Genomic DNA, 25,249 nt, shown 5'->3' on the forward strand with positions numbered 1-25,249 from the left:
TTATCTGGAAAAACTCTGTGGCCAATCCTAGACCAACATCCTCACCTGAATGATTTTTATTGACCCACAGATCCCATTTAGCATCATAAATCAAGTTGACAGGCTTCATAGACAAGTAGAGAAGATCCATCACAACAAGATTCAGACCTAGAACCTGAAAGACAAAGGTTTAGGGAGATCATGCTTTGTTTGATAATTTATTTGTTATGTGTTGATTCTTTTTTCCAATGCCACCAAACTGTCCAGTCAGTGGATGTGTATCTGTTGAGGGTTTTGATGAAAACTAGACTAACAGAACTGCACCTCAGAGACTATTCATCAAGCCCAAAACTCATCAGAATATAGTATAATAATGGCTTTTCTTACTGAATCATCTGAAATTTGCAATTAGAAATGTAGAGAAAATTACTATTTCTAAACTTTTGATGAGAACCTGACTTAACACTATCAGAACCTGAACTCTAACTCAGTTGGATAGCCCAGTAGAAACTACCTGTTACATCAAATTAAATAAAATGCCTCAGAGACAGATGGGAGCAGTGTACCTACCTTTGAGGCAGACAGTGATTTCCTTTCCCTCATTAACAGCCAAAACAGGGCAGCGTTAGCCACCACCCCTATGATCAGGACGAGCATGTCAGCGACATCCCAGATGTCGTCCCAACCCTGTTTGTCACAGTGATCGATGATAGGTTTAGTACACTTGGACGCTGGCATGATTTTCTCAGGTGAGGTGATGCTGGTACGATGGCAGGCTCTGATACAGTGTCACTCTTCAGCAAACCCTGCAAAGTCAAAGAGAGTGATCATCAACATTTGATTTCATCCTTTGTCAGATACATGTAGGAGACAAGTTTTTTTGTCATTGATACTTACTTAGTGCTGCAAAGAGTCCTGAAACGCAGACACTAGTTCACATTTTCTGAAGTCCATGGGTTTTTGGTTAGATGAGTTCGCTCTGACAGCCTCGTAGTGTTTATACTTGTGTTTTTAAAACTATTACCGACTCTGTCAGAGGAAAGGCTTTTGTAGAAGAGCTCAGAGCTAAATCAAACTACAAGTTGGAAGTTTAGTGGTAGGTACATTGAAGTTGTTTACACCCTAACATTAACTTTTTACTTGTGATGATTATATTTAGGCTTCAAAAATCATAAAGTTGTGTTTATTAGTGATGATTATGCTGTCGAACAAAATGTGTCAGTCTCATAAACTTTTGTTTGTCACAAAGCTTATTAAAAAAATGAAAAGATATGTCATCCCAGCAGCACTCTATTCTGCAATGACTACTGATTATAAATTTTGCTTCTCCATTGAGTTGACCAGCTGGCCGCTAATTGAGAGTGATCCAAAACCGTGGTACCAAAACAATGAGCTAAAAGATGCTAAAATGCTCATTAGAGCTTTCATAAGCTTTTGTTTGTCACAGAGTTTATTTTCTGTGGTAATCCAAGAGCCCATTGTCTGGTTGTCGAGGGAACCAAGGTGCCACTAACATCCGGGTTGGCCCACAAAATGACATCATCCTTGCGGCACTCTATACCGAAAAAGTTTCTCGAAAATACGGTGTGGGGAAAGAGCCAAAATTCAACCATTGAGAAACTGGAGGAGCCTATGGCCCTGTTCAGATCTAGCACTGACGTGTTTTCAGTGATACGATCAAAATGCATCTCCACGTGTGTCTTCAGTGACCACTTGTGATCGGATCAGACGTCCCCACATTATATGGAAATAAGCATGTTGTTGCAGCTCTACAGTGAAATTTTTTAGGTATTTGAAATAGTGAAATATTTTCAGTTCATAATGAAACTGTGTTGGGACTAATCAGACTGTGGCAGAGGACGTCAGCAGAGGAGGTGGTCCTTCAATGTGGTCAGGACACATTTGCATTCACACTGCTAAATGAATGTGGCCGCATGTGGTCCAGACCACCTCAGAATGTGGTCTGAGTGATCGGATCTCAAATGCGTCCTCAATGTGAATTCACACCTGAACTTAGAGCTGTCCACTTGTGATTGGATCACCCGGGATAGATGTTAATACCAGGTCTGAACAGGACCTGTGTCTGTGTTGATGCCAGCAACTAATTTGGTCAAACATAAACGGGCAGTGGCAAATGAGAGTTACCAGCCTCGTCAAATCAAAGGCGGCGAGTCGGTAGCTCGCCTTGGAGAGTGATAAGCAAGAGATTCTGCCGGCCTCTGATTTACCACTGCCAACTTATCAGTGACTGCATCAGCTGCCAGCCCCAACACAGACATACTCATTTCTCAGTACTTTTGAATTTTGGAGATGTTGCTGTTTATTTAGATGATACATAAAACGTGTCTAATGTTATGAGCGCCACAATTTTACCACTTCACCTTTGTTTTGCAGTGGAGGCGTAAATCTCAGAGAGCGATTTCTCAAAACCAGCCAGCCAAAACAACCAGAACTCTCTGTGTGGCTACCATGAAGTAACGGGGACAATTTGTTTTTACTGTAATTTGGGTGAAATTACCCTTTAAAATTGTCCCAAATGCATGCACAAATCAAAACACAGTTATATGGCTTTAAAAGTTCCACACAGGTTGAACTCCATTGGAAATGTACATCATTTTAGTTACGTTTTATGCAGTAAGTTGAAGAATCTCAAACATCCTTGAGGCAGAGTGAAATGTTTAAAGTCAATCTAATTCCAATCAAAGTCAAATTTTTATTCATTTTGATGTTTCAACGGAAAAAGTTCCTTCAAGTCATTATGGTTTTTTTAATCCTTTGTTCTATTTGAATTCTGGTAAATGCAAAACTCCCCATTACCTCTTTGTATGTCCTCTTTCTCCTGCAGTCACAGCCAGTGCTAACTTTCTAGCTCCTGCAACCAAGAGCCCGTCCAGCCCGTCTATAGAGCAGACACCAAACAAATGAGCAGGTGTTTAGAGGTGATTTTCCAGCCTTGAATGCAAATACGGACATTGTATTTGCAGACTTACAGTACAGGTGTTTTCCATTGCATGAAGTCTGTCAGCTGCCTGATTTTACTGCCAGTTTTCCTTTGAGAAGAACCAAAAATATGCAACTCACTGCTGTTTGTTTGTTTGTTTCTTTTTCTTTCTTTCTTTCCTTGTCTCTTTCTTTCTTTCTAATATTATAATACTCCATCCATGATGTCCATCCCTCCATCACATTAGCTGTGACACTTTTATGTCTTTTCAAATTACATGTATTTATCTGAAGATGTTTATTGTTATATTTATGTTCAATTTCATACAGATTTTAAAGAGAGATTAGAGAGACATAGGAAATAAAAAAACAAAACAAACAAATGACATTAGGTTTAGGGTGGACATTTTTTTCAGGTGTATTTCTTTAATATTGATTATTCGATAGAAAATATGTCCTCACCCTGCAGCAGAGCCTTGTTGTTTTACTGCCAGACTTTGTGGTCCAGTCTGACTCTGTGATGTTTCCCACACATCATGATTTTCAGTCATTTTATTGTACAAAGACGCAGCTCTGTTGTGTGCCTGTTTCTCACCTTTGGTTATGTTTATAAGTGCAGCAAACTAAAGACATCCACACACTGTTCTTTGCCCCAACAGTGTTTTTGTATTTACTGTTGCTGTACAACAGTAAAAACAAAATATCATCAGATTCTGATCTTTTTTTTTTTTTTTCCAGCCAGCATCATTTATATAAATAACACTTCAACTTTCCGCTGAAAGCCATCTGTTACTCAGGCATGGATGTGGCCGCCATCACATCTAAATCTCTGTCTGCTCTGTCACTCAGGTCCTGCAGGCAGACAAACCACTCCGTCTTCTCCGTGTGTCCGTGTCGCTCTGCAGGCAAATGAGGTCATGTTCTCGTTTTCAACTGTCATGACACGATGATGAATTAGGTCCGGCTCCTTATATATTCCCCATCCCCTCTGCTCTTCCTCCTCTCTCCTCTTTTTCTTCCTTCATCCATCACCCTCCTGTCTCTCTCTCTCTCTTCTTTCAGCGATAACACAGACTGAAAACACGAGCTGATGTGAACTGTTGATCTAAACATATTTCTTTTTATTCAGCTTTTATGGCAGTTTTGTTATTATTATACAACAAATAGTTTACAGTAAAAGAGTCCAAGCTATTAAAACTCCCACCCATCCCCTTGAAAAAAAAAAAGTAAAGTGCAGTTTTTTAGTGTTTCTACTGGAATTCTTCTATTGAAAATAAAACGTAAACTGACTAAAGCCACAGTAAAGGGGCCTTGCACAGAGTTTATGATTTAAATGCTTGTACATACAGTGGCTCAGAGGGACGACACAGGTTTGTGGTGAAGCATTTGTTCTGAGATTTTAGGTGAGTTTACGGGTCGACATGGCTCCTCAGTTCCTCGCTCTCCCTGCTCAAACTTCACGTCCGTGCATCTCTGTGTCATTTCCAAACACGAAGCAGCTCCTGAGCAGTCCTGACATTTCCAAATAATTCTCACATACAGAACCTTCTTTATATCTCACAAGAAGATCTTTAGAACTTATCTGACTGAACTAGGGCTGAATGAATAAAAAAATCATATTGTGATTATTTTGGCAGATACTGAATTTGCAATATGAGTCATGATTTCAGTTGGAATGGTAATTTTTGCGCTCAAGCTTCACTGAAAAAATATATAAAAATGGTGATAATGTCATTTTTCTTTGGGTTTGTATTAAACAAGTACATCTGCCTTTTATCTGTGAGCACCACAGTGCTTCATTTAGACTCTGTTGTGACACATTTTGCCTTTTTTTAATCAATAAATTGCAGCTCTTGCGATTTGGATATTACACTTGGCCATATTGTGATTTCAATAATATTTCGATTAATTGTTCAGCCCTAGTCTGAATCTATTCCGGGCTCATCCCAGACTTAATTAATTCAATATTTGATGATTATTTGCAATCGTTATTCTACCCACAGCTGATTTCCACTGAGTCTTTGCGTCATGTGTCTTCTTCATTGTTCCTAAACCCAGTCGAAGCTCTGAACGTCTGTGACATCTCACCAATCTAACTGTCGACCATAAAACAAGTTTTTGTTATAAATGACGATGTGACAGAATGAGTTGTGGCAGCAGACAGAGAAAATTAAACAGACAGACATAAAGAAAATAGTACATTACATTTAGGGAACAATTTTGATGAGACAGGATCAATTTAAAGCAATCACTGTATTATTAAATCCATCCAAACGGCACAAAACTGGTTCCATTCAGTGGTGGCAGCGGCAGCAGCCTTTTAATCACATTGTGCTTGCTACCCATAAATCCCTCACATCAATCTAGGACACATTAACAGAGCTGCAAAATGACCTGAAACCTTTTTTTATTACATCACACATGGTTCTGGTTAAAAAGGAGTGAAATTACAGAAGTTAAGTCTCTAGCTATAAAGCAAAATATACTGTATGTATCTGTGTTGTTTTATTTAGGTCTAGATTAGATTGGCTGGATCTCAGGAAGGCTGATAGGGATCCAATTACATCATAAATATAAACTATTTTAAAAAAAAATCTACATTTCTGAGAGCTGCCGAAAACAGTGGCGGCCATTGTTGAAGTCCCTCTTTGCAGGTTATTCTTTCATATAATGTCAAAGGTTGAACTGAATTAGTTAATTTAAAGTACAGTGCTCCATTTCCTTTGTCCACAGGCGGCATGAAGCTTTCTTGTAGTTTCTGACGGCGAAAAGAAAGCAGGACGTTCTGTGAAGAGCTCCTCCTCCAGAGAACAGCAGCGGCAGCAGTTCAGTGAGAATTAAGGAAAAAATATTAAGTGTTCAGTTCCTTATGGTTGAGTCCGAGCTGCAGGAGAAGTTCAGGAAGCATGCAGTAAAAGGGGGAACGCTTCTACACTGGCTGCATGTCCATTTCTACACTTGCCCTTCATGCCTGCTCACTGTTGCATTTGCAGCCGCCTGAGGGAGAAAACAGGGGTAGAGAAGGGAAACGACGTCATGTGTCTCCAGAACGGGCCTGCGACACTTCCTCTCGGTGTCTTCCTTCCTGTGGGAACGGCACAAGGCCTTGTAAATATGGAAAGTGAAAGGTGTAGCTACTGCCACGGCCGCTGCGGTACTGGGTTGGGGTTGGGGTAGATAGGCGCTGGTGTTGGGTGGGGGTATACGGGCACAGCCGTGTTGGGGTTTGGCGGGTACGTTGGGGTGGGGTACTGTGCCATCATGTGAGGCTGGCTGTGGGTGGTTGTGTGGGACGGAGAGGAGGCAGCAGAGGAGGAGGAGGGCAGGTGGAGGTACAGAGGGGCGGATGGCGCAGACGGGGCGGAGGGTGCTGTTGGAGTTGGGACCCTCTGCAGGACGACATGTGGGTACAGCTGAGACTCGGAGCGGTAGAGTCCGGGCATGGTGGTCTTCAGCAAACTCTCCTGACTCCTGTTTAACAGACAAGAGAAGTGAAAGTTTCAAGCATCAACTGAAACTAAAGGTCCCATATTTTACACTTCTCCTACGTATGTGAAGTTTGATATCCATAGAAAGATATATACATTAAGTACCAAAAGAGCAGATCTCAGGTAAACACTCAGAGAAACCAAATCCTGCAGGGCTGGATGGTGGGTCCAGGTGGGCGGGGCTTGGATCATGGCCGAGAGCAGTGACTGCTTCGTTGTGACATCACAAAGTTACAGAAGTCCTGACGGTTCGTTTTAAGGCTCAGTTTCTGAATACAGGCTTCTCTTTTCTATTTCATGTCATTACTTGTCTTATTGGTGTCCTGACTGACTGCTTTATGTTCACACACTGATATTATCCTATGTGTTATTGATCTTGAGAACCAGAAATTCCAGGAATATCTAGAGAACAAAAGCTTCTTATGCAACAGGTAGTTCAGACCAAGTAATTTGATTGGACGAGAGGATTCTGTGAGTGGTACAGAGAACAATCTCACTGGGACTTTTTACTGCATGTATCACTCCGCTTTGCAGGTGTTCTATTAACTGTTCATTAGCGTTACGTTAACAGTTGTTATTTAACTTATATTGTTATTACTTTGCAGAACTATTTATGTGTTATGTGTAAATGATTAAATAAACAAACAAATCATCATCTGTTGCTTCTTACTGGTAACAAATATGGCTCTCCCTCACTCCCTCTCCTGTGGTATTGCCTAAATAAAGTATGGTTTACCTCTTAGTGAAAACACTGGAGAGATTTGATTTAGAAAAACACTGACTAGGTCCCTGTGGATGTGAGTGCTGGCGTTTCACCTCTGGTATCCTCTGTTCTCGTATCCATTGAGGCCTCCGGTGAGGTAGAGGGGGCTGTCGGGAGCCAGGCGGGGGTTCATCCTCTGCGAGAGGTGGAAGATCTTCGGGGGAGGGAAGGCTTCCCACTCCCCCTCCTCTCTCTCCAGCCAGCACTCACTGCGGCGGGACGAGTGCTTGTCCCGGCGCCTGTGGAGGAGAGAGCCACATCAGCTCCACACGCCATCCACAAAGTGTGAGAATACACCACGTCTGGACGTGAGGGGGGGGGGGGGGGCACGAAACTACAGGGGTTATATCGAGGGTTGGCCCTGGCATCCGTCTCCTCTTACCTGCCCCGTCCCTCCTTCTTGGCCCGGTCCCGGCTGGATCTCTCCTGCAGGCAGCAGATGAGGAAGGACAGGGACATGGCGAGGATGACGATGCCGCTCACCACTGAAGCCAACACAGCCACTCTCAGACCGCGGTCCTCGGGCCGGGGGATCGCTGTTGCGGGGGGAAAAAATGACACCGCATTACAGACTCGGATCAGCGACTGAATTCATGCATGAACAGTAAATATGCAGGAGAGGAAAGCACAGCATCCGCTCTCTGCCGGCTCCATTCATTTCTCTGGCTGTGTGCAGCTGACGTACAGTCTGATGTCTCCAGCCCCGACAGTGATGTTCGTCACGTCGACAACCACATTTCTCCCCCCAGTTGAAAAAGTCAAAAACAATTTTGAACTTGTTTCTTCAAAGAGATCTGTCTGTTGCAGGAAGAGTTCAGGCTGAAGGGGTTTCAAGATTAGTTTACCCTGCTCTTTCCCTTCGTGGTAATGACTCAACCTGTAGAGACATTAATAAAAAATGGATAAAAGAATGTTTAAAAGCACCAAACTCATGTGGTATGTCATCCCAAATAATATATTTAAAGAAATTGGAGGTCTTTATTCTTTGTTGAGATGTAATTATAATATTTCAAAGCTACCAGTAAAACTATCCAAATTCTATCAACAAGCTCTAACTGTGTCATTCACATAACTTTTCTCCACAATGAATGTATCACTAAAAGGAACAAGTCTTTATTTTTACAAAATTGGGTTGATCATAACATTGTATTTTTAAAAGATGTATTTGATGATAATGGTCAACTACTCAATTATGAAACATGTATTAATAAGAGAGCCTTCCCCATCAAGTTCAAAGAACGCTGCTCTGCGGTAAAATCCATTCTCAATGAGAAGTTTTAAAAAGCAACATGATGCTTCCAGACCCATGTGCAAGCTTTATATTAATGGTATTGACATCATGAACAAAAAAAAAAAATGCACCAATTAACATATTAGGAATAGTTTCTACAACTCTAGGGAAATATCTCCACGAGATATTAAGTGGCACAAAGCATGGCTTGTTCCTTTTAGATTTTGCATCACAAATAAAGTTAGAGAAATCCATTTGAAAATATTACATAAAATATATCCAACAAACCTGTATATTTCAAGATTTATGGATATTGATAACATATGCACTTTTTGTAAGACTGAAGAAAGCTTAACTCATTTGTTCTAATGTTGCTCATATTGTATTAAATTCTGGAAAGATTTTGAAAGTTACCTATCAGGTAAAACAGCACATGTGATTAACATTAACATTGAACAGAAAAATATTTTCACCTATTTTGAATGTAAGGATACAAATCTATGCATTATTGTCAACCTCCTGATATTATTAGGGAAATTTCATCTTCATAAAGCAAAAGTTCTTAAGACAGTTCCTTCATTTAAGATGTTTCTAATTGATCTTGATCGCTACTTTGAGCCTCTCAAGTTTGTAACTAACAAGAAATACACGTTAGCAGTTAATATTTACTGTTATATATATATATATATTTATGATGAACAGATATGTCTGAATGTTTGTAAACTTGTTCAATGTTAAAATAAAAAAAAGAAAGGAAAAAAAACAGTGATGTTTCTGAAGCTTCTTGTAGTTTCCACTTTCACCAGCCATTGATTCTGCTTCATGAATACAGTAAAAGTCCTGTCCTGTTTCCTCTCTCCGCAGCATGATGATGATTTCACACGACGTGTTTGCATGTTGGGAGGAAAGGTTGTACAAGTCCCCTGAACATGAAAAGGTGCTGTGCCAGTTCACCTGTGATGCTTCCCACGCAAGCTGCAACCAGATTTCATGCATAACCAGATCTGAGAAATGAGAACAAGTCCAAACATTGCAGTGGAATAAATGTTCACACTGAATAGCAACTTTTCAGAGGAGATGTTATGGCCATTTTAGTGTCTTTTTATTGGTGTCTACTAAACGAGATTTCCATACTTAAATGTTCCAAAAAGACATTATTTTTCTTCTTGTTGTTTATCTCATACTACACTCTATCCCCATCTGTGGTTCCGCCCACATCGTCGCTTTCTGCCGCAGCTGTAAACGAACTGACCTCGGCTCTCAGGTCAGCCCCACCCCTTGCTCCTACTCAGCTCCACCCTCTTCTCCAAATATATTACTGTACATTTAAGGTAAACCTTGAACCCACATCATTTGGAAAATGATATGTGATGTAAGTCTGCTTACCTTCACAGACAGGCAGGTAGTTGCTCCACTGTGGTTTGCCATTCCTGACATTGCAGTAGATTTTGTCGCTGCCGACCAGCTGGTATCCCTCTCTGCACCAGAAGGTCAGCACGCTGCCGACCGACACGCCTGTGCCACTTTCAACGTAGAAGGAACCCCGCCGTGGTGGCAGGACAGGGACACAGGACAGACCTGAGTAGAGAGGAGACAAGACAGCAGGTGACTTCATAGGTCAACAGTCAATTGAAGACATGGCTGAGGAACTGGGTTTGAGTAATTGTTGGGAGCCTCATGCGTGGTCATCTGTTCTTTGTTTAGAGCCGTTGAGGTTCTCATCTATGTCTGCATGAGTGGACATAAGCATATTTCATAAAATGTGAACCTGTTTCTTTAAAACACTGAAGAAGTTTTATTAGTGTGTATTTTATTTTGACAAACCACAAAAAAGACTTGTCATCAGCTGTACGTTTTTTTTAAAGGTCCCATATTACACTTATGTTTTATTTGAAGTGTTGAGATGCATAAGCAGATAAATAGTATAGTTTTGCATCTCTTTTCTCAGGCTTCTCTTTGGCGCTCTAGCGACTGAGCCTCTCTTCTGATTGGCTGACTGTTTTCTGAGTGATCTAATAAAAATATAGCAGATTTCAGGGAAACACTCAGAGAAACCAAATCCTGCAAGGTTGGATGGTGGGTCCAGGTGGGCGGGGCTTGGGGCGCGGCTGAGAGCGGTGACTGTTTTGTTGTGACATCACAAAGTTACAGAAGTCCTGACGGCTGGTTTTAAGGCTCAGTTTCTGAATACAGGCTGTGTGCATTTCTCTGTGGACTGAGGCTTTGATACTTTCACAGTATTAATATAGAACCTAGAGCTGCTTTATAATCAAAAACACATGGACATCTACCTTTATACAATATGGGACCTTAAAGTGAACACAACATGAGGAATCTATAACGAAAGTGGAGTTTATCGCAGTAGAAACAGCAGAAATGACTTTCCATGCTTACAGAGATGCCTTTCTTCTTGTGTTGTTGTGTCAGCTTCTTGCAGCTGGGTTTAGCCTTTGATCTTCTTGGCTTTTCTACAAAAGATTTCTCTGAGTATCATTGTTGATGATTGGTGGATTATGGCACTTTGAGAATTAAGCCTCTCTTTGATTCTGACAACATTTACAGCTGTCAGACTCCACTTCAAAATATCTGGATGTGACATCTCCGCGTCATCATTACCAACAGCTGTAGGTTTAACTATGTAAGAGATTTCAACTCTTTTAACTCTGTCCATCACCTCTGTCCAGTCTCCCGTCTTTGTCTCCGTCTGCATCTTTCTACTTTTCTGTCCCACACTTTCCACTCTCTGTTTTTTTCTTTCTTCTCTTCCACTTACTTGTCAAACAGACTCAGTATGAGCCGGAGTCTGTGTTCAGAGATTAGAAGTTACACTGGATAGACACAGAGAGAGGCAGAGACATAAAGTGCTATTTTTATCTTCCTCATGCTACAATACACAAATACCTCTGAGAGGTCTCGTGATACAGCAGCTATTGTTAGATTGCGCTGCAGGGATTTTTGAGGCTCTCAGGAAATTGCATGTAAACCTACAGCATTGTTAGCTGCGCACAACGTCCCGAATTTTGCTAAGAGAACTTACTCAAGTGGAATGAAAGTGAGAATTATTTCTGCACCACAGCACTAAATGACCATATTTTATGTGCGGGGGATGACAGGGTCATTGATCAGTGCTGATGACTCAGCTGTTGGGATTACTGGCTTTTAAAACTGACTCATGCTCTGTTAGGAAGTGTTGTTGGAAAGTGCAATGTTGCTTAGTAAGATGCATCTTCACTTGAATCACGAACAGAAGCAAACATTCAGTAAAACAAAAGAGACGTAGCGACAGTGGGTTGTTAATTACGTAAAATCTGGATAAATTTGTATTTTTGACAACCATACAACGCTTATGCATTATATAGTTGATATGGCGTACGTGTTAGCAGCATAGACTGTATACAGTCGTCACCCAGGGTTTTCTGAGGAGTGGTTTTGAAGCTCAGAGTGGGCTGCTCCACCTACTCCCCAGTCGCCATCTTGGCAGTGCCTGACTTCACCTAACTTCTGACTAATCCAAAAATGGGGGCCTCTGTGGAGCTGAGACATTGTTGCATGCTAGTTTAATAACTGTGACAAGCATACGCTCACCCACCTGTCATTCAAAGTGGCCACGCCCTCAATTCTGCATAACTTTAAACCCTAATGAAATTTAAATAGATTTAAATAGAATAGATAGAAGTCATGAAGGAAGAAATTAGCTACAAAGACTAAAACAGTTTTTTGTCCCAGGCTGTAAACATGTTTACTTCTGCTGTAAAGTTAGACATTTTAACATTAGAGTGGGGACTGACTCACTGTTGGAGCCATTAGAGGAAGTGCAAGTGTCAGCACTTCTGCCTTTCAGCCTGGAGGTTGCCGCTTGGTCAGCAAACAGTAGCTATTTCACACCCAGCAGCAGTGTTAGCATTTATTAAGAATTGTGTTTCTCTGGTTTGGTCTCCACCAAGCTGCTGCATTTAGCTGCTAAATGCTCCACTGTGATCAGTAGCTGGTTGCTACATTTGTCTCAGAGCTACTTGTTGCTGGGCAGGTAGTGTACAGGAGGTTTTCTGTAGTGAAGAGCTGCCTGCTTTGGCTGTAAATGATTGACTTACATTTAAATTTACTCATTTGGCAGATGCTATTATCCAAAGCCACTCGCAGGTGAGGGGCAACACTGAAGCTTCAGTGCAGTAGGAGACACTGGTGCAAGTACTAAGTAGTAAATCTGTTCTGTAAGGTGAAGTGCAAGAAGATCAGGTAAAGAAGTGCAATTTAAGTTCAATTAAGTGCTAATTAAGCAAATGGTGCTCATGAGGGCCAAGATTGACTTGGAACAAAAAAAAAACATAACAAAACAAAAAAAAAACCCACAGAAAAAAAAACATGTTAAAATGAGAGTGGAACTGCAGAGTTGGGAGATAATTTTTAGTGGGTTTGACCCTAAAGAGGCATCTTTCCCATCGTACCATCGTCATTTATTCCATTTCTAATATAAAAATAATGGTAAGTGCAGCTTTTAAAATTGTTATTTTAAAGTAACTCTTGCTCTGAAAAGAAATGAAAATGACAGCATAGTGTTTCAGTGAGTAATGACTAGCGGAGCATGTGATGCTGTGGTTTGCTTTGCTGTGTCAGTATTAGTGTAATGTGTGTGTGTGTGTGCGGCAGAGAGAGAGAGAGAGAGAGACATGTCATCCTGGTATAAAACCCTGTGAACATACAAGCTGCTCTCTGCTGATTAGTAGCGACAGATGGGAGGATTTCTGCAGTGGTAGAGACACAGAGGGAGAGGATCCCGTGATCCTGTGTGAAGATGACAGCATCCCCTCTCTCACACACACACACGTACACATCCAGGCACACACAGCAGACACGTGCGTGATGGGTACAGTGCAGGGAAACAAGGACAAGCAGAGTCTGTTTTTCAAAGGAGAAGCTAAAAGCCATCCAGTTTCCCCTGAGAGACCTTATACTGATGCTATCGCTCTGAGATCACCACCTTGGCCAGAGCCTGAAGAAAACACTGAAGCATTTGGAGACAGTGGCTGATATCTAAAAACCTCCATCTCAAAACATAACATCTGTCATTTTTTCCACAAGTTACAATCTCCTCACATACATACCATCACATCCACTCCACCCAGGCTCCATTTTTAGCTCGGTTCACTGGTCATTGTAACCACAGGCTTGAATCTTCTTTTGTTCATTTGAATGTTATGACTATTTTAACTGATTAATACATGAATTGTTCAAGACCTGGTCTGTACAGGGGCTCAGCATGCACAAGACATAAAGTAGTGACAGGGATTGACATTAACTGTTTGATTGATTCGTTAGCTTTTCAGTCAGGCTACAGTCAGATCCATCAAAAGTTCTCCTAATAGAAGACATCATGTTTCCCCCAAAAACTGTGCAAGAGAAAGGCAGACATTATCAGTTTAAATGACGGTTGCACACAGAAGTATGAGTCTGTCTTATTGGACAACGCTGGGTTCGTCTCTTTGTCTTTTCTGCAACAAAACTCTGGCTGTTTGAAAAATAATCTAATCCAGTTTATTGTGTTTATGAAATGCAAATCTCTCGGTGATATAAAACTAAAGGAGTCACATTTGCATTTGAATGAGAGAGATACAGTGTTGTTTAATTAAAATCAGGTGGTTTGAATTATCATCGGAGATTCATCTGGTGAGTTTTTCAGACCTCATAAAGACTCACACATGGCACAAAACAATTATTTCTCTCTGATTATTAGATGGTAAATTAAATTTCATTTGTCATTTTTGGACTTAATATTAAGGTTGTTATATTTACTATAGCATTAGTAAACAGAAGAAATTTTAGATTGAACTGGTCAGCCAAGAGTTAGGGGCGATTACTTGCTGGTTGTATAGTTTATGGTCTGGTCCGTGTTACAAGCTGTTAAGTCTTTCATAGTGTAATTACATTTTTAGAGCTGTTAAAACAAACATGCTAGCAGGCACTTTGCCTATTTACATTCATTTTCCTTTTGCATCCACACTAATAGTGCCACAGGAATGGATTAAAAATTAATTAATTAATTAAAAAATAATTAATTGATTAGCATTTTAGCATTTCTAATTCTCTCGTCCGAAAGTCTCTGGGTTTTTGAGTGGATATTTGGTTAGATGACTGAAATAAGGTCTATGCTTAATACAAGTTATATTCTCTGACATAAAATGCGTCACTAAATACCCCAGTTGTGGTTTCTTTAAACTTTTATGTCGCTGAACACGTCCACCTTTACAGCCTTATTTTGTTGATACTATACCATAAGTGTAGTTTGTTTATAGCCTAACATTAGCTTTTTACTACTGGTGATTGTATTTTGGCTTCAAAAATCATAAAGTGGTGTTGATTAGTGAAGATTATCCTGCAGAACAAAACGTGTATCAAAAGTATCATAAACTTTTGTTTGTTTTATTTTCTGCAGTAATCCAAAAGCTGATGTAAAAATCCCATTGGCTTTTTGTCAAGGGAACCAGGGTGATGCTAACTTCCAGGTTGACCTACAAAAATATGTCATCCCTGCAGCGCTCTGTTCTCCAACTGACTACTGATTATAATACTTTGCTTCTTAACAGCTAAGTTCTCCATTGTGTTGACAAGCTGGCTGCTAACTGAGAGTGAATAAAAACCAAAGTTACATTCAGTAGTACCAAAACAATGAGCTAAAAGATGCTAAAATGCCCAGTCCTGTGTGAGTCCAGATGTGGAAGTAACATCTTACAATCATGGTGTATATGGGCCAGATTCGGGCCATGGAACGGGTGTATACTGAGCCACAAGAAAACAAGCATGTGGGCCTAATTTATGTTGCTATCTGGGGAGCTAGCTAACAAACCATAGTTAACACCATTAGCACAATCAGCTAACACATGTACTGTGCAGTTTCTGGAAACTCGCACCAAGTCATAGGACTTAAAAGTGGAGTAAACCCCCTAAACTTACACACAGGCACACACGCATGCACACACACACACTCACACACACACACACACACACACACACACACACACAATCACTCCTGCCAAAGAAAAAGCCTTTACCTCCATAAAAGCAGATAAAATATTGAACATATTACGTGACAGTGTGTGTTTTAAGACTCTAGCTTGGAGCATTTTTTTTTTTTACTGGCTGTTGCCACGCCACAGCACGGAACTCGTCTCCATTCCTACAAACCCCCGAGACACTGAACTAACACCCACATCGCTGCAAGTCGACATGCTGTAGTAAACAGAGAAAAAGGACAACAACACCAGTGAACAAACGGGAACACCCCCGACGGAGCCCAGCATCAATAAAGAACATAATGAAGGCCTCAAAGATTAAAACTGTGTGTTAGGTTTGTTGGGTCAAGTCCAGTTTAACTGAGTTGTGTGTGTGTGTGGTATGTGTGTGTCTGTGTGCACATTCATATGATAATAGCAGGTGATTGACATCAGCTCCTAAGCACAGAGTTTGTGTGTGTGACTGTGATTTTTACTAATGTCCAGGTAGTGTGTGTTTAATTCACTGAGAGGCTCTCTGTGTGTGTGCGCGCGCACATGTGTGTGTGTGTGTGTGTGTGTGTGTGTGTGTGTGTGTGTGTGTATGTGTGTGTGTGTGTGTGTGTGTGTGTGTGTGTGTGCGTGTGCATGTGTGTATTGTCTGCATGTTGACTCTGCGCTCTGTTTGCTCAGTGCTGTTGATTCGGCCACATTCAGACAGCTTCCCTCATCATTGTGGAAACTGTGGGTTGCCAATCAGAGAGTTCAGCTGCCAACAGGGTGGTAATACACCTCTGGACAATCCAACCTGGCAACCCGACACTGTCTACCAAACATCCCCTCTTCTGCATTATTATCTAAAACCCTCCCCACTCATCTCTGTCAGGGAAGCACTCGGAATAGTTTGTGATTAAATAAAGATTAGGCTCTCTGCATTAAACATTCAAACATACACACACACACATACACAGAATGACTGAACAGAGCCCTCGCTGGATGTACCATGCCCTGAAGAATGTGTGCAGTTTCATTTATTGTAGATGTTGTGTGACGCAAGTCAGTTGTCCCCCCCATACACATTTTTAATAGGATACTCAAAAGGAATCTTACTCTCTTTGTACTTCTTGTACTTTTCCATGAGGCTTTTAAATGTAATATATTACCCCATAAACTGATCACTACACAAACCCCCACCTTGACCAAACAGTGCCAAGAAGTGAGTTACAGGGAGACAGACCTTAAGAAACGACTTCATTTAGTATCGTTCTTCCAAAAAGTTGGAGGACTCAAAATATTAGACAAAAAAATCTGCACAACAGAGGCAGAGACAGCCTGGCCTTTAGTTCCTTGTATGGATCAAGCTCCAAAAACACTAGAGGCAACAGTTCCCATAATGCAACTCAGTAGCATCTTTTCATTAGATTCTCCCTGCCTGGTAAACAGCCATGTCTTTCAAAGTCCATGCCCACTCCAACCATTTTCTTTGGCTTATGTGGGGTCAGATCATAGTGGCAGCATGTCAAGCAAAGTAGTCCAGATCTTCCTCTCTCCAGCAACTGGGGCATCCCAAGGTGTTCCCAGGGCAGGTGGGACATGTAATCCCTCCAGTGAGTTCTGGGTCTCCTTCTTGAAGAGCCTGGAGAACCTCCAAATGAAGGCGCCCAGGAAGCATCCTAATCAGATGCCCAAACTATCTCAACTGGCTTCTTTCAATTTATAGGAGCAGCAACTCTACTCCGAGCTCCACACCACAGCTGAGCCCAGAGACCCTACAGAGGAAACCTATTTCAGCCGCTTGTATCTGCAACCTCTTTCTTTCAGTCGATACCTGGAGCTCATGACCATCGGTGAGGGTTGGAACAAAGACTGACTGGTAAGTCGAGAGCTTTGCCCTCTGGCTCAGCTTCATCTTCACCACAAGAGTCCAGTACAATGAACACGTCACTGCGGACACCACACTGATCTGTCAGTCTCCCGCTCCATCTTACCTTGAACTGGATTACCTGCCTTCCTTTGACAAGACTAGAATTACCACCTTGTGGTTATATGCCTTCGCCACATCCCTGTTTATCCAGAGTCGTATAGAATATTAACCATTTGTCCTAATTAAAAGTCTTTAATTATGGCTAAGTCTTTTTTGCAGTCACACTAGCCTTGAACCTTGACCACCAAAATCTAATCAGTTCAGACTCCCAGTGGACAGACCAAATTTGAAGGGATTTTCTCAAGGTGTTACACAGATGTTGCATTAAAAAGCCAAAATCGTGTTTTGTGAGGTCACTGTGACCTTGACCTTTGATCTTTAGCCATTAAAATCTAATCAGTTCATTCTTGAGTCCAAGTGAATGTTTGTGCCAAATTTCTGTCACTGAGGTGTTACTGAGATATCGCGTCCATGGGAATGGGACGGACAGACAACCCAATAACAATATGCCTCCGGCTCTGGCTGCCACCGGTGTGGAGGCATAACCTGAGCCCAACCAGCCCCACAGCTCAGAGTCAGATGTTACCTAAACAGATCAAAGTAAAGACTCTTCCTCCTCTGTGCTGAGTCAGTTTTCCCTGGATAAACAATGGTTAAAAATACACTTCATCTGAGTCAGATGTTACCAGGCAGTAAAAGTCTGAGTTGAAGGTAATGAAAGATGGCGTTCTTGGCTGATGGCTGACTTGCTTCATCTCGTTTATCCTCGTGTTCCTGTCTGATTCTTCTTCTTCAGTGTTTCTTGGTCCCTTCTCTCCAGCTGCTCTTGGTGTGATCTGACCTCAAACAAACAAACATGCCTTTGTCCTCTCCATCAGCATATCTATTTCCGTGGCACCTCACTGATGTGCGGTATCACAGCTGATTACCTAATCCCCCCGGCTCTCGCTCTGCTTACACAGTCAGTGTTCCTTTGCAGGCACATAAAGGCTTGAGTGTTTGACTCAGTGTCCCAAATGCTTACTGTGTTTTTTGTTTTTTTTTTAACATTAATAGAACATTAATGGACATTAAGTCATCACACAAAGTTGTAGTCACATTTTTGAAGGATTATATGATGCCAGAGGGGAATAACACTGGTCCTGAAACCTTCACGTAGACATGGAGCTCAGCTCAATCGATGCTATGAAAACAAAAAATGCAAGTATTGGTCCAGAAAAGTCAGCACATTTAAACAGAAAGCATTCATCACAGTAACACGACAAAGAGACAAGAGGTCTTAAATTCCACTTTCTGTACTTGCGTGCTCAGCTGCAGTGGCTGTCACTTTGTTTTAACTGGAATAAGTCGACTGAAACTCATTCTGGCAGTCTGAACATGTAGAACCAGAAATGCACACAGCAGGTTTTTAGACAGGGATAGATAACACAAAAGCAATGACAGTGCAAGAGCATCTGATAGGGATTTTTGTTAGATTGTGCTATATTTGTATGTAAAAAATAATTTTAGATGAGTTTTTTATATAATTCTATATAATACTTTAATTCTTTCATTAAGTTAAGTCAACATTTTGCGAAATGTGGTTATTTGCTTTTTTTTCCTTTTTTTTTGCAGAGAGGTATATCAGAAGATCAATAACACTCATATTTGCACTGGAACTAAAAGCTAGTTCGCTTAGCTTAGCATTAAGACTGGAAACAGTGGGAAACAGCTAGCCTGACTTGGTCCAACAAAGGCGAAGTCACTAAGATGTGTATTTATCTTCGCTGCCTCTTTACTTTCATTCCTCCTGCTCTTTAGTTGTTGCCATCCTGCTTCAACCTTCTGGGCTCATTTCAGACTCTCCCCCAGTGTCTTTGTTCACTTAGTGGTGCTAGTTTGAAGCCGTGGGAAGGTAATAATGAAGTTGAGTCACTGCCAGCAGCCATATTGGATTGACAGGCAGGAGACAGAAGTAACTCTTTGCCTGAAGCTCGCCAAGTCTGCAGGGCTCAGGAGTGACGATAGTGTGTGTCGCTGACAGAAATACCCTTGGCACTGCATGTGTGTATGTGTGTGTGCCAGGGCATGTAGTGTCCCCGCAGAAATTCTTCCTGTGGGTCATCTTTGTTTGCTAAAATGTAGACGTTTAGATCTTGTAGCGTTTTGCTCCTTCGCCAAAAGAAACCCGTGAGAAAAACTGTAAAATTATTGAAAGCTGCAATATACTAATTTGCTTCTATTATATTTAAGAACAGTATTAAACTGTCTGCTTTTCGAATGTGGAGTGATAGATGAAGGTAGATTTCATTAAAGAAAAAACTGACCACAGTAATTGGCTTCAAACTGCCTGCTACCGCTGACTGTGTGCAGCTGTATTCCTGTGTGTTAGCGTGTCATCAACAGGATTTCTTGCACTGGAAATAGCCGGGAATAGACAGGTTATTGGCTTTGCCTGTCAGTTAATCAGATTAAAGGCATTGTAATGCTACACATTTACGTTTTAGGCTTTGGGCTGACCATCTTATCTAAAGAAACTCAGAGCGAAGCATAAGCAGCTTATTGTCATCATGAAGTAGATGCTGTATTTAAAACTGAACATTGGTATTTGTTTGTGTAGAATTATTTTAGAATATTTAGCCACTGGCAGCGATAAGAACTTAGTTGTGGTTGCTGACGACTGTACTGGTTTTATTCTCCAGTGTTTTCTTTTGGTAGGAATAAAAGCAAACAGACATAGTCGTGAGAAAACTATGTAAAGTCTGTATAGTAAGTAAGAAATAAACAATACCACAGAGAGTTAGGATTGACTGTGAACTCCTGCTGGGTCAGATTAAGAGGCAGACTGCCTACTAAGTAACTGATATAGGCCTCATTTGGGGATTAACACTAACATTAACTCTCACACACCCTGTCGAGGTTAATAGGTTGTGTTATCGTGTTAATGTTGAGGCTTACGGTTTCTGTAAGGCTGAAATAACCGCTGCCCATCGGCACCTTGCCAACGCCATAACGGGAAGTTGATCAGGACATGAACTGCACCGCTGCTGTTCCCACTGCTGTCGACCAGGTGCTCTAAGATCTCAGCTTCACTGAGCATGAACAAACTTTCCACAAGTGGAACACTTCTTGATATTTCTACCAATAGTGAAGCTCACTCAAAGTGTTTTATACCATTTGACTGTTTTCATTTTTACCCTGCTTCATATCATTAGTCTGAGATGCTCAATACGCTTGTTGCATCTCTTGCCTTACTCGTTTGTAGTTTCTACTTCCCTATGTTTCCTAAAATGCTTTCAACTCGTTGGCTCGTTGCATCATGTTGTTGGTTTTTTGATTCAACAACTACATGATCATTGATGAATAATTTGGAGTTTTGAGCCACATAGGTGGTGGGGTGGACCTGGTAAACCTGCTGACTGTCTCTAGCTGTCTCTAATTCAGGGGCCGCATCCTTTGTGGTCCAACCTATCCCGAGATTAATGATAAAAACTAATATGGCAGCTGGTAATAAAAGTAATATGGAAGCAAACAGCAGCAGACACAACGACCCTGAGCATTACACTTTTAAATGTATATGTTGGGTTTCAGCTCAGTTCAACAGTTAACGGTACAACTGTTAAAACCAAGGGCCTTAAAGCCTCACGTTTTTGTGAAAAAAAAGTTACATGTTGTCAAGGTTGCTACGTGACAGAAGCTTCACTTTGCGACACAAAGCAACGCAAAGCGAAAATTCTCTGTAGACCAGATCGTTTTGGTTTCGGCCTTTGTGGTCTACAATGGAGGATGCAGGATGCAGGCCCCTGTGGGACGCAGCTACTGTCAACATGTCAGTGTTAGTATTTAAGTCACGGCACTGTGCCTAAGTGCAGCCTCTCAGAGCTGTAGACTCTAGTTTTAAACTTTCTTGTGTATGTTTTTTTTTTTTTTTAAAAGACACTACAGTGAATTTTGCACACACACAACACAGCCTGAGTGCAGTTTGTGTACTTTCTGTGTGTTCTTGCATAACAACTGGACAGGATGACCTGTTTTTTCTGTGTCATGGTAATATTGGATATTCTTGTGAATGCTGCATGACCACTGGTTGATACTGTCAGAACAAAATGGATTAAATTGATTTGAGTTCAGACTCGGTCATGATGTCCGGCTGTAGGATGAGGAGCAAAGGGCATTCAGTGAGCAAGTGTAAGGATGGAGGAGACTTTCAGACTCGGTCTACCCTGCTCCAGCTGACCTCTGTGCTCTCTGTGATGTTGCATCGCCAAGCTTGCTATAAATTCATATTAGAAGCATATTCAGTGGTTGGTTAAGTTCCAACAATAAATGTAGTCTTTTAAGGTTCCTCTCCAGACATGTTTTAAACTATGTGAAAATCATCTTCTATGATTAATATTTTGTTTGACATCGTTTTCCCACATAAAAAGTGAAAGAAAAAAGGGAAAATGGGGCTGGAAGCTCATCTACATTTACTTCCTCATTGTGAAATTCAAATGAGGAAGTGCCCCGCCCACCACCTGCTTGCTCCAGGTCTCCAGGTGAAAGAGCAGAGAGCATCAAGATGGTTAGAGGAGGAAGCATCAGAGAGACTCAGCCACATGTTTGAGCCTCAGTCAGACCCAGACTCAGATGAGGAGTCTGTTGAGACCAGAATCAGAGACTAGCAGACGGATCAGAACAGTTAGTGTAGTTAGCTTCTTTTATTTGTTTATGATGTTTGTTGGTTTGTAACTGGCAGTGGCTGACACAGTGTTAGTGGTTGTGCTAATGCTAACTCTTGCTGTCTGTGCTGACAAGGTTTCAGGCTTATCTTGCCACAACCCCACAAGTTGACAGGATTGGTTCTTTAAGTTATATGATGTATGAATCCCTGATTGTCTGAATCTGTTTTTTATGAGACTGTCATTGGTTCACTCCAGTTCAAGGTTGAAGTGCTCAGTCATGGAGTTTACTGATTATTGCCTCATTTCATGTCTTGTGTTATATAAAAACACCATATGGACGTGTTAACAAGGTTAAAAACATTTTGAGGGGTCTTTGAATATCCACTGCTCTATTTGCAGATTGTGTAGTAGCTTGACTAATGCAGAATAACAAGAAATTTGATATAAAAATGTATATATGCATCAATATCGAGTCAGCGGGAACACCTGAAATAGCTAAAAGTTATTGATTAATTGGCTAAAACAAAGCCAATAGCAACCTAATATACAGTTCAGATAGTTGGCTAAAATGATTGGATAAACAGCAAAGAGCTACAAGTAATTGATAAAGTTGAAATAGTTAACACAGGTTAGGGCTGTGGTGGAACAAGTTAAAAAAAAAAAAAAAAAAAAAAAAAAGGTTTGCAACCACGTCAACAACAAAAACTCCTCCTGGAAATACATACCAGCTTTATCTTCATTCAGTGGCTTTGATTTGGCTGCTTTATAAATCTTCTTTGTCCAAAGGCTCTGCACAAAAGCCTTCTATATTTAACTGGAATTATTTTTTATATATTTATTTCTGTCCTTAAAATGACAACTGAGGCTGGTTTTTAAAAGCCGAAACTAAAATGTCCAGACATAGAAACACTGTTACTGCTGTAATCCAGACCTGAAGGAAAGAGTCAAATAGGGTTAAAATATGGTGGGAAAAGAGTAAACAAAGTGCAGCTTTCATCTGTTCATGCCACTGGAATAGTTTATACTGTCACACACACACACACACACACACACACACACACACACACACACACATACACACACACAGGTGATCAGCTGCCCTGCCACATCACACCACATGCATGAATGACGCCAAAACCAGAGCTTTTATGTGAGAGAGCTTCCAAAATTCAAAATCCTGGAGGTGTGATTAACATCAGTGCACCCAAAGGCAAAGTGTGTGTGTGTGTGTGTGTGTGTGTGTGTGTGTGTGTGTGTGTGTGTGTGTGTGTGTGTGGTGCTTTTGTGTGTATTCCTGAGTGTGTTATTAAAGTATAAAGTGCTTACTCCTGCTCTGTCGGACACAGAGCTGCCGTTATGAAACGAGCGACTGTGTTGTTTATTCTCTAAACCTTTAAGAAGATTGTTGTCGTTTGGGCCGACTGTGTCCATTTCTGGTGTGTGTGTGTGTGTGCGCGCGTTTGAATTATGTGCGTATTAGACACGTGAGGCTTGCATTTTGTCATCTGCTATAGGCTATTCGTGCATACACGTGATGATATGGGCTGTGTGAGTGAGAAGGGGCGGGCGAGGGACATAAGAATAAATTGTAGAAAAGGAAAGAGAGACAGTGGACGGAAAGAAACAACAACAAGAAGTGACACAGAGAGAGAGAAGAGAAATAAGAGAAAAACAAATAGTGAGAGAGAAATGAAAAGATGGGGAAGAAAAGGCAATTAGCAAAAAAAAAAGACAGATGAGACAGAGGTTGGAGAAAATAAACAGGGGAGTGAGAGAGTGACAAATAGAAGAGGAGAGAAGAAAAGAGAGAGAGAGGGAAAATGGACAGAAGGAGCAGAGGAGAAGAGAAAGGCAGCTCATGCTCCAGTGGAGGTGAAATAATGCGAGCGGCGCTGCAGCTTTCTCTGCAGGCTGAGCAGCTCCAGTCTGGGCATAACGGAGTGTCTTTAACTGCATCACCTGCCACCTCACACACACACACACACACACACACACACCTACACACACACACACAGTCACATACACAGACTAAAACACGCAAAAGTGCACATTTGTGTGTTTTAGTGCACAGATAAGCACAAAAAGTCAAACATAAATTCAAATATTTAGAAACACTCAAGTTTATACTTCTATACTTGTATGTCCTTGACATAATGACATAATTAATTGCCAAGCCGTTAGTCATTCTGTATAACCTTAGCCATTACAGCCATAACTCCAGCTCTAACCTGACCTTAACCTAGTTCTAACCCAAACTCTAAAACTAAGACTAAGACCCTCAGACAGGCTTTTGAAGAAGTGAGAACCAGCCACAAACTGGTCCGTACAAAAACTGATGTACAAGAGCACATACGCACATTTTGCACACACACATGTGCTCGCGTTGACAAGGAGGCCCTCCCTGAAACCGCGCTCACACAGATTGACCGTTCATCAGGAGCAAAAGCGAGTAAGTTCATGAGCGCTCGCATGCTCAGACACACCAGGTGACCGACAGGCAAACACACGTGCACGCGGCAGCGGGCAGAGTGAAACAGATGTTTTCTCGTACAAATCAAACTCTGTGTTTCAGTGTTTCCTGGTTTTCATGGTGTGTGAACTCAGAAACAGAAGGAGGTTTTTGGAGCGAGTAAAGTGTCTTGAATGGGTGCTCAAGCAAAAAATTGCAAACCAGCCTTGAATGAGTCCATGAAAACACTGGAATTCAAGGCACTTCAGTAACTTTCAAAGACATTTGGGATACAATGTGGTATTGGTCCAAATAAGACCTCGTAGCAGCCCATTTTTAAAGTCTTGCCAATACTTCGGGTTATAGTCAGGTTTGGGGCTAAGGATGGGTCAAGGTTTAGTATTATATGAGATACTTGGGGTTAGGGACAAGTTCAGGTTCAGGTTAAAGGAGCTGTTTGTAAGTTTTGTTGTTGCTACATAGCTAATGTTAGCATTAACAGTTGTTTACTTACCAGTCTAGAAGAAATGTTGGGAATTCAGCATCAAATGTCAAAAAGCTGTCTCCAGCAGTGGAAAGCAACCCCTTTCTTTTGCTTCTATTCTAGCGCTGGCCTGGTCATCCCTTTAAGTCACTTTCTGATACTGAGTCACTGGAGCGTCTGTTCCAATGACTCAGTCACTGACGTTCACTATGTGGCAAAACCAAAACTTACAAATAGTTCCTTTAAGGTGAGGAGAAAAACAAATCAGTGGGCAAACAGACTTTGACACAGCAGGTACAGTTTTAAAAGAAAATTTCAGGTATTCGGACTGTATGTTTTCCTGTGAATCCCCATCTTTGGTG

At 41.3% G+C, this 25,249-nt stretch overlaps 1 protein-coding gene across 3 annotated transcripts in view; it reads right to left on the bottom strand.

The window, feature by feature from the left end:
* Positions 1–4,019: 4,019 nt before the first annotated feature.
* LOC139634976 (sushi domain-containing protein 3) overlaps positions 4,020–25,249 on the bottom strand; it is a 37,637-nt gene continuing 16,407 nt past the window's right edge. For all 3 annotated transcript variants that reach the window (XM_071501814.1, XM_071501813.1, XM_071501815.1), the window contains 4 exons: positions 9,788–9,979; positions 7,553–7,706; positions 7,224–7,409; positions 4,020–6,390 (listed from right to left, as the gene is read on the bottom strand). In XM_071501814.1, coding sequence (XP_071357915.1) covers positions 6,054–6,390; positions 7,224–7,409; positions 7,553–7,706; positions 9,788–9,979 — 869 coding nt within the window. In that variant the 3' untranslated portion in view covers positions 4,020–6,053. The remainder of the gene's footprint in view (positions 6,391–7,223; positions 7,410–7,552; positions 7,707–9,787; positions 9,980–25,249) is intronic.

The sequence above is a fragment of the Trachinotus anak genome, unplaced genomic scaffold (assembly GCF_046630095.1).
Source record: "Trachinotus anak isolate AG129_WGS33_773 ecotype Australia unplaced genomic scaffold, CSIRO_AGI_Tana_v1 ptg000018l, whole genome shotgun sequence".
Lineage (NCBI taxonomy): Eukaryota > Metazoa > Chordata > Actinopteri > Carangiformes > Carangidae > Trachinotus > Trachinotus anak.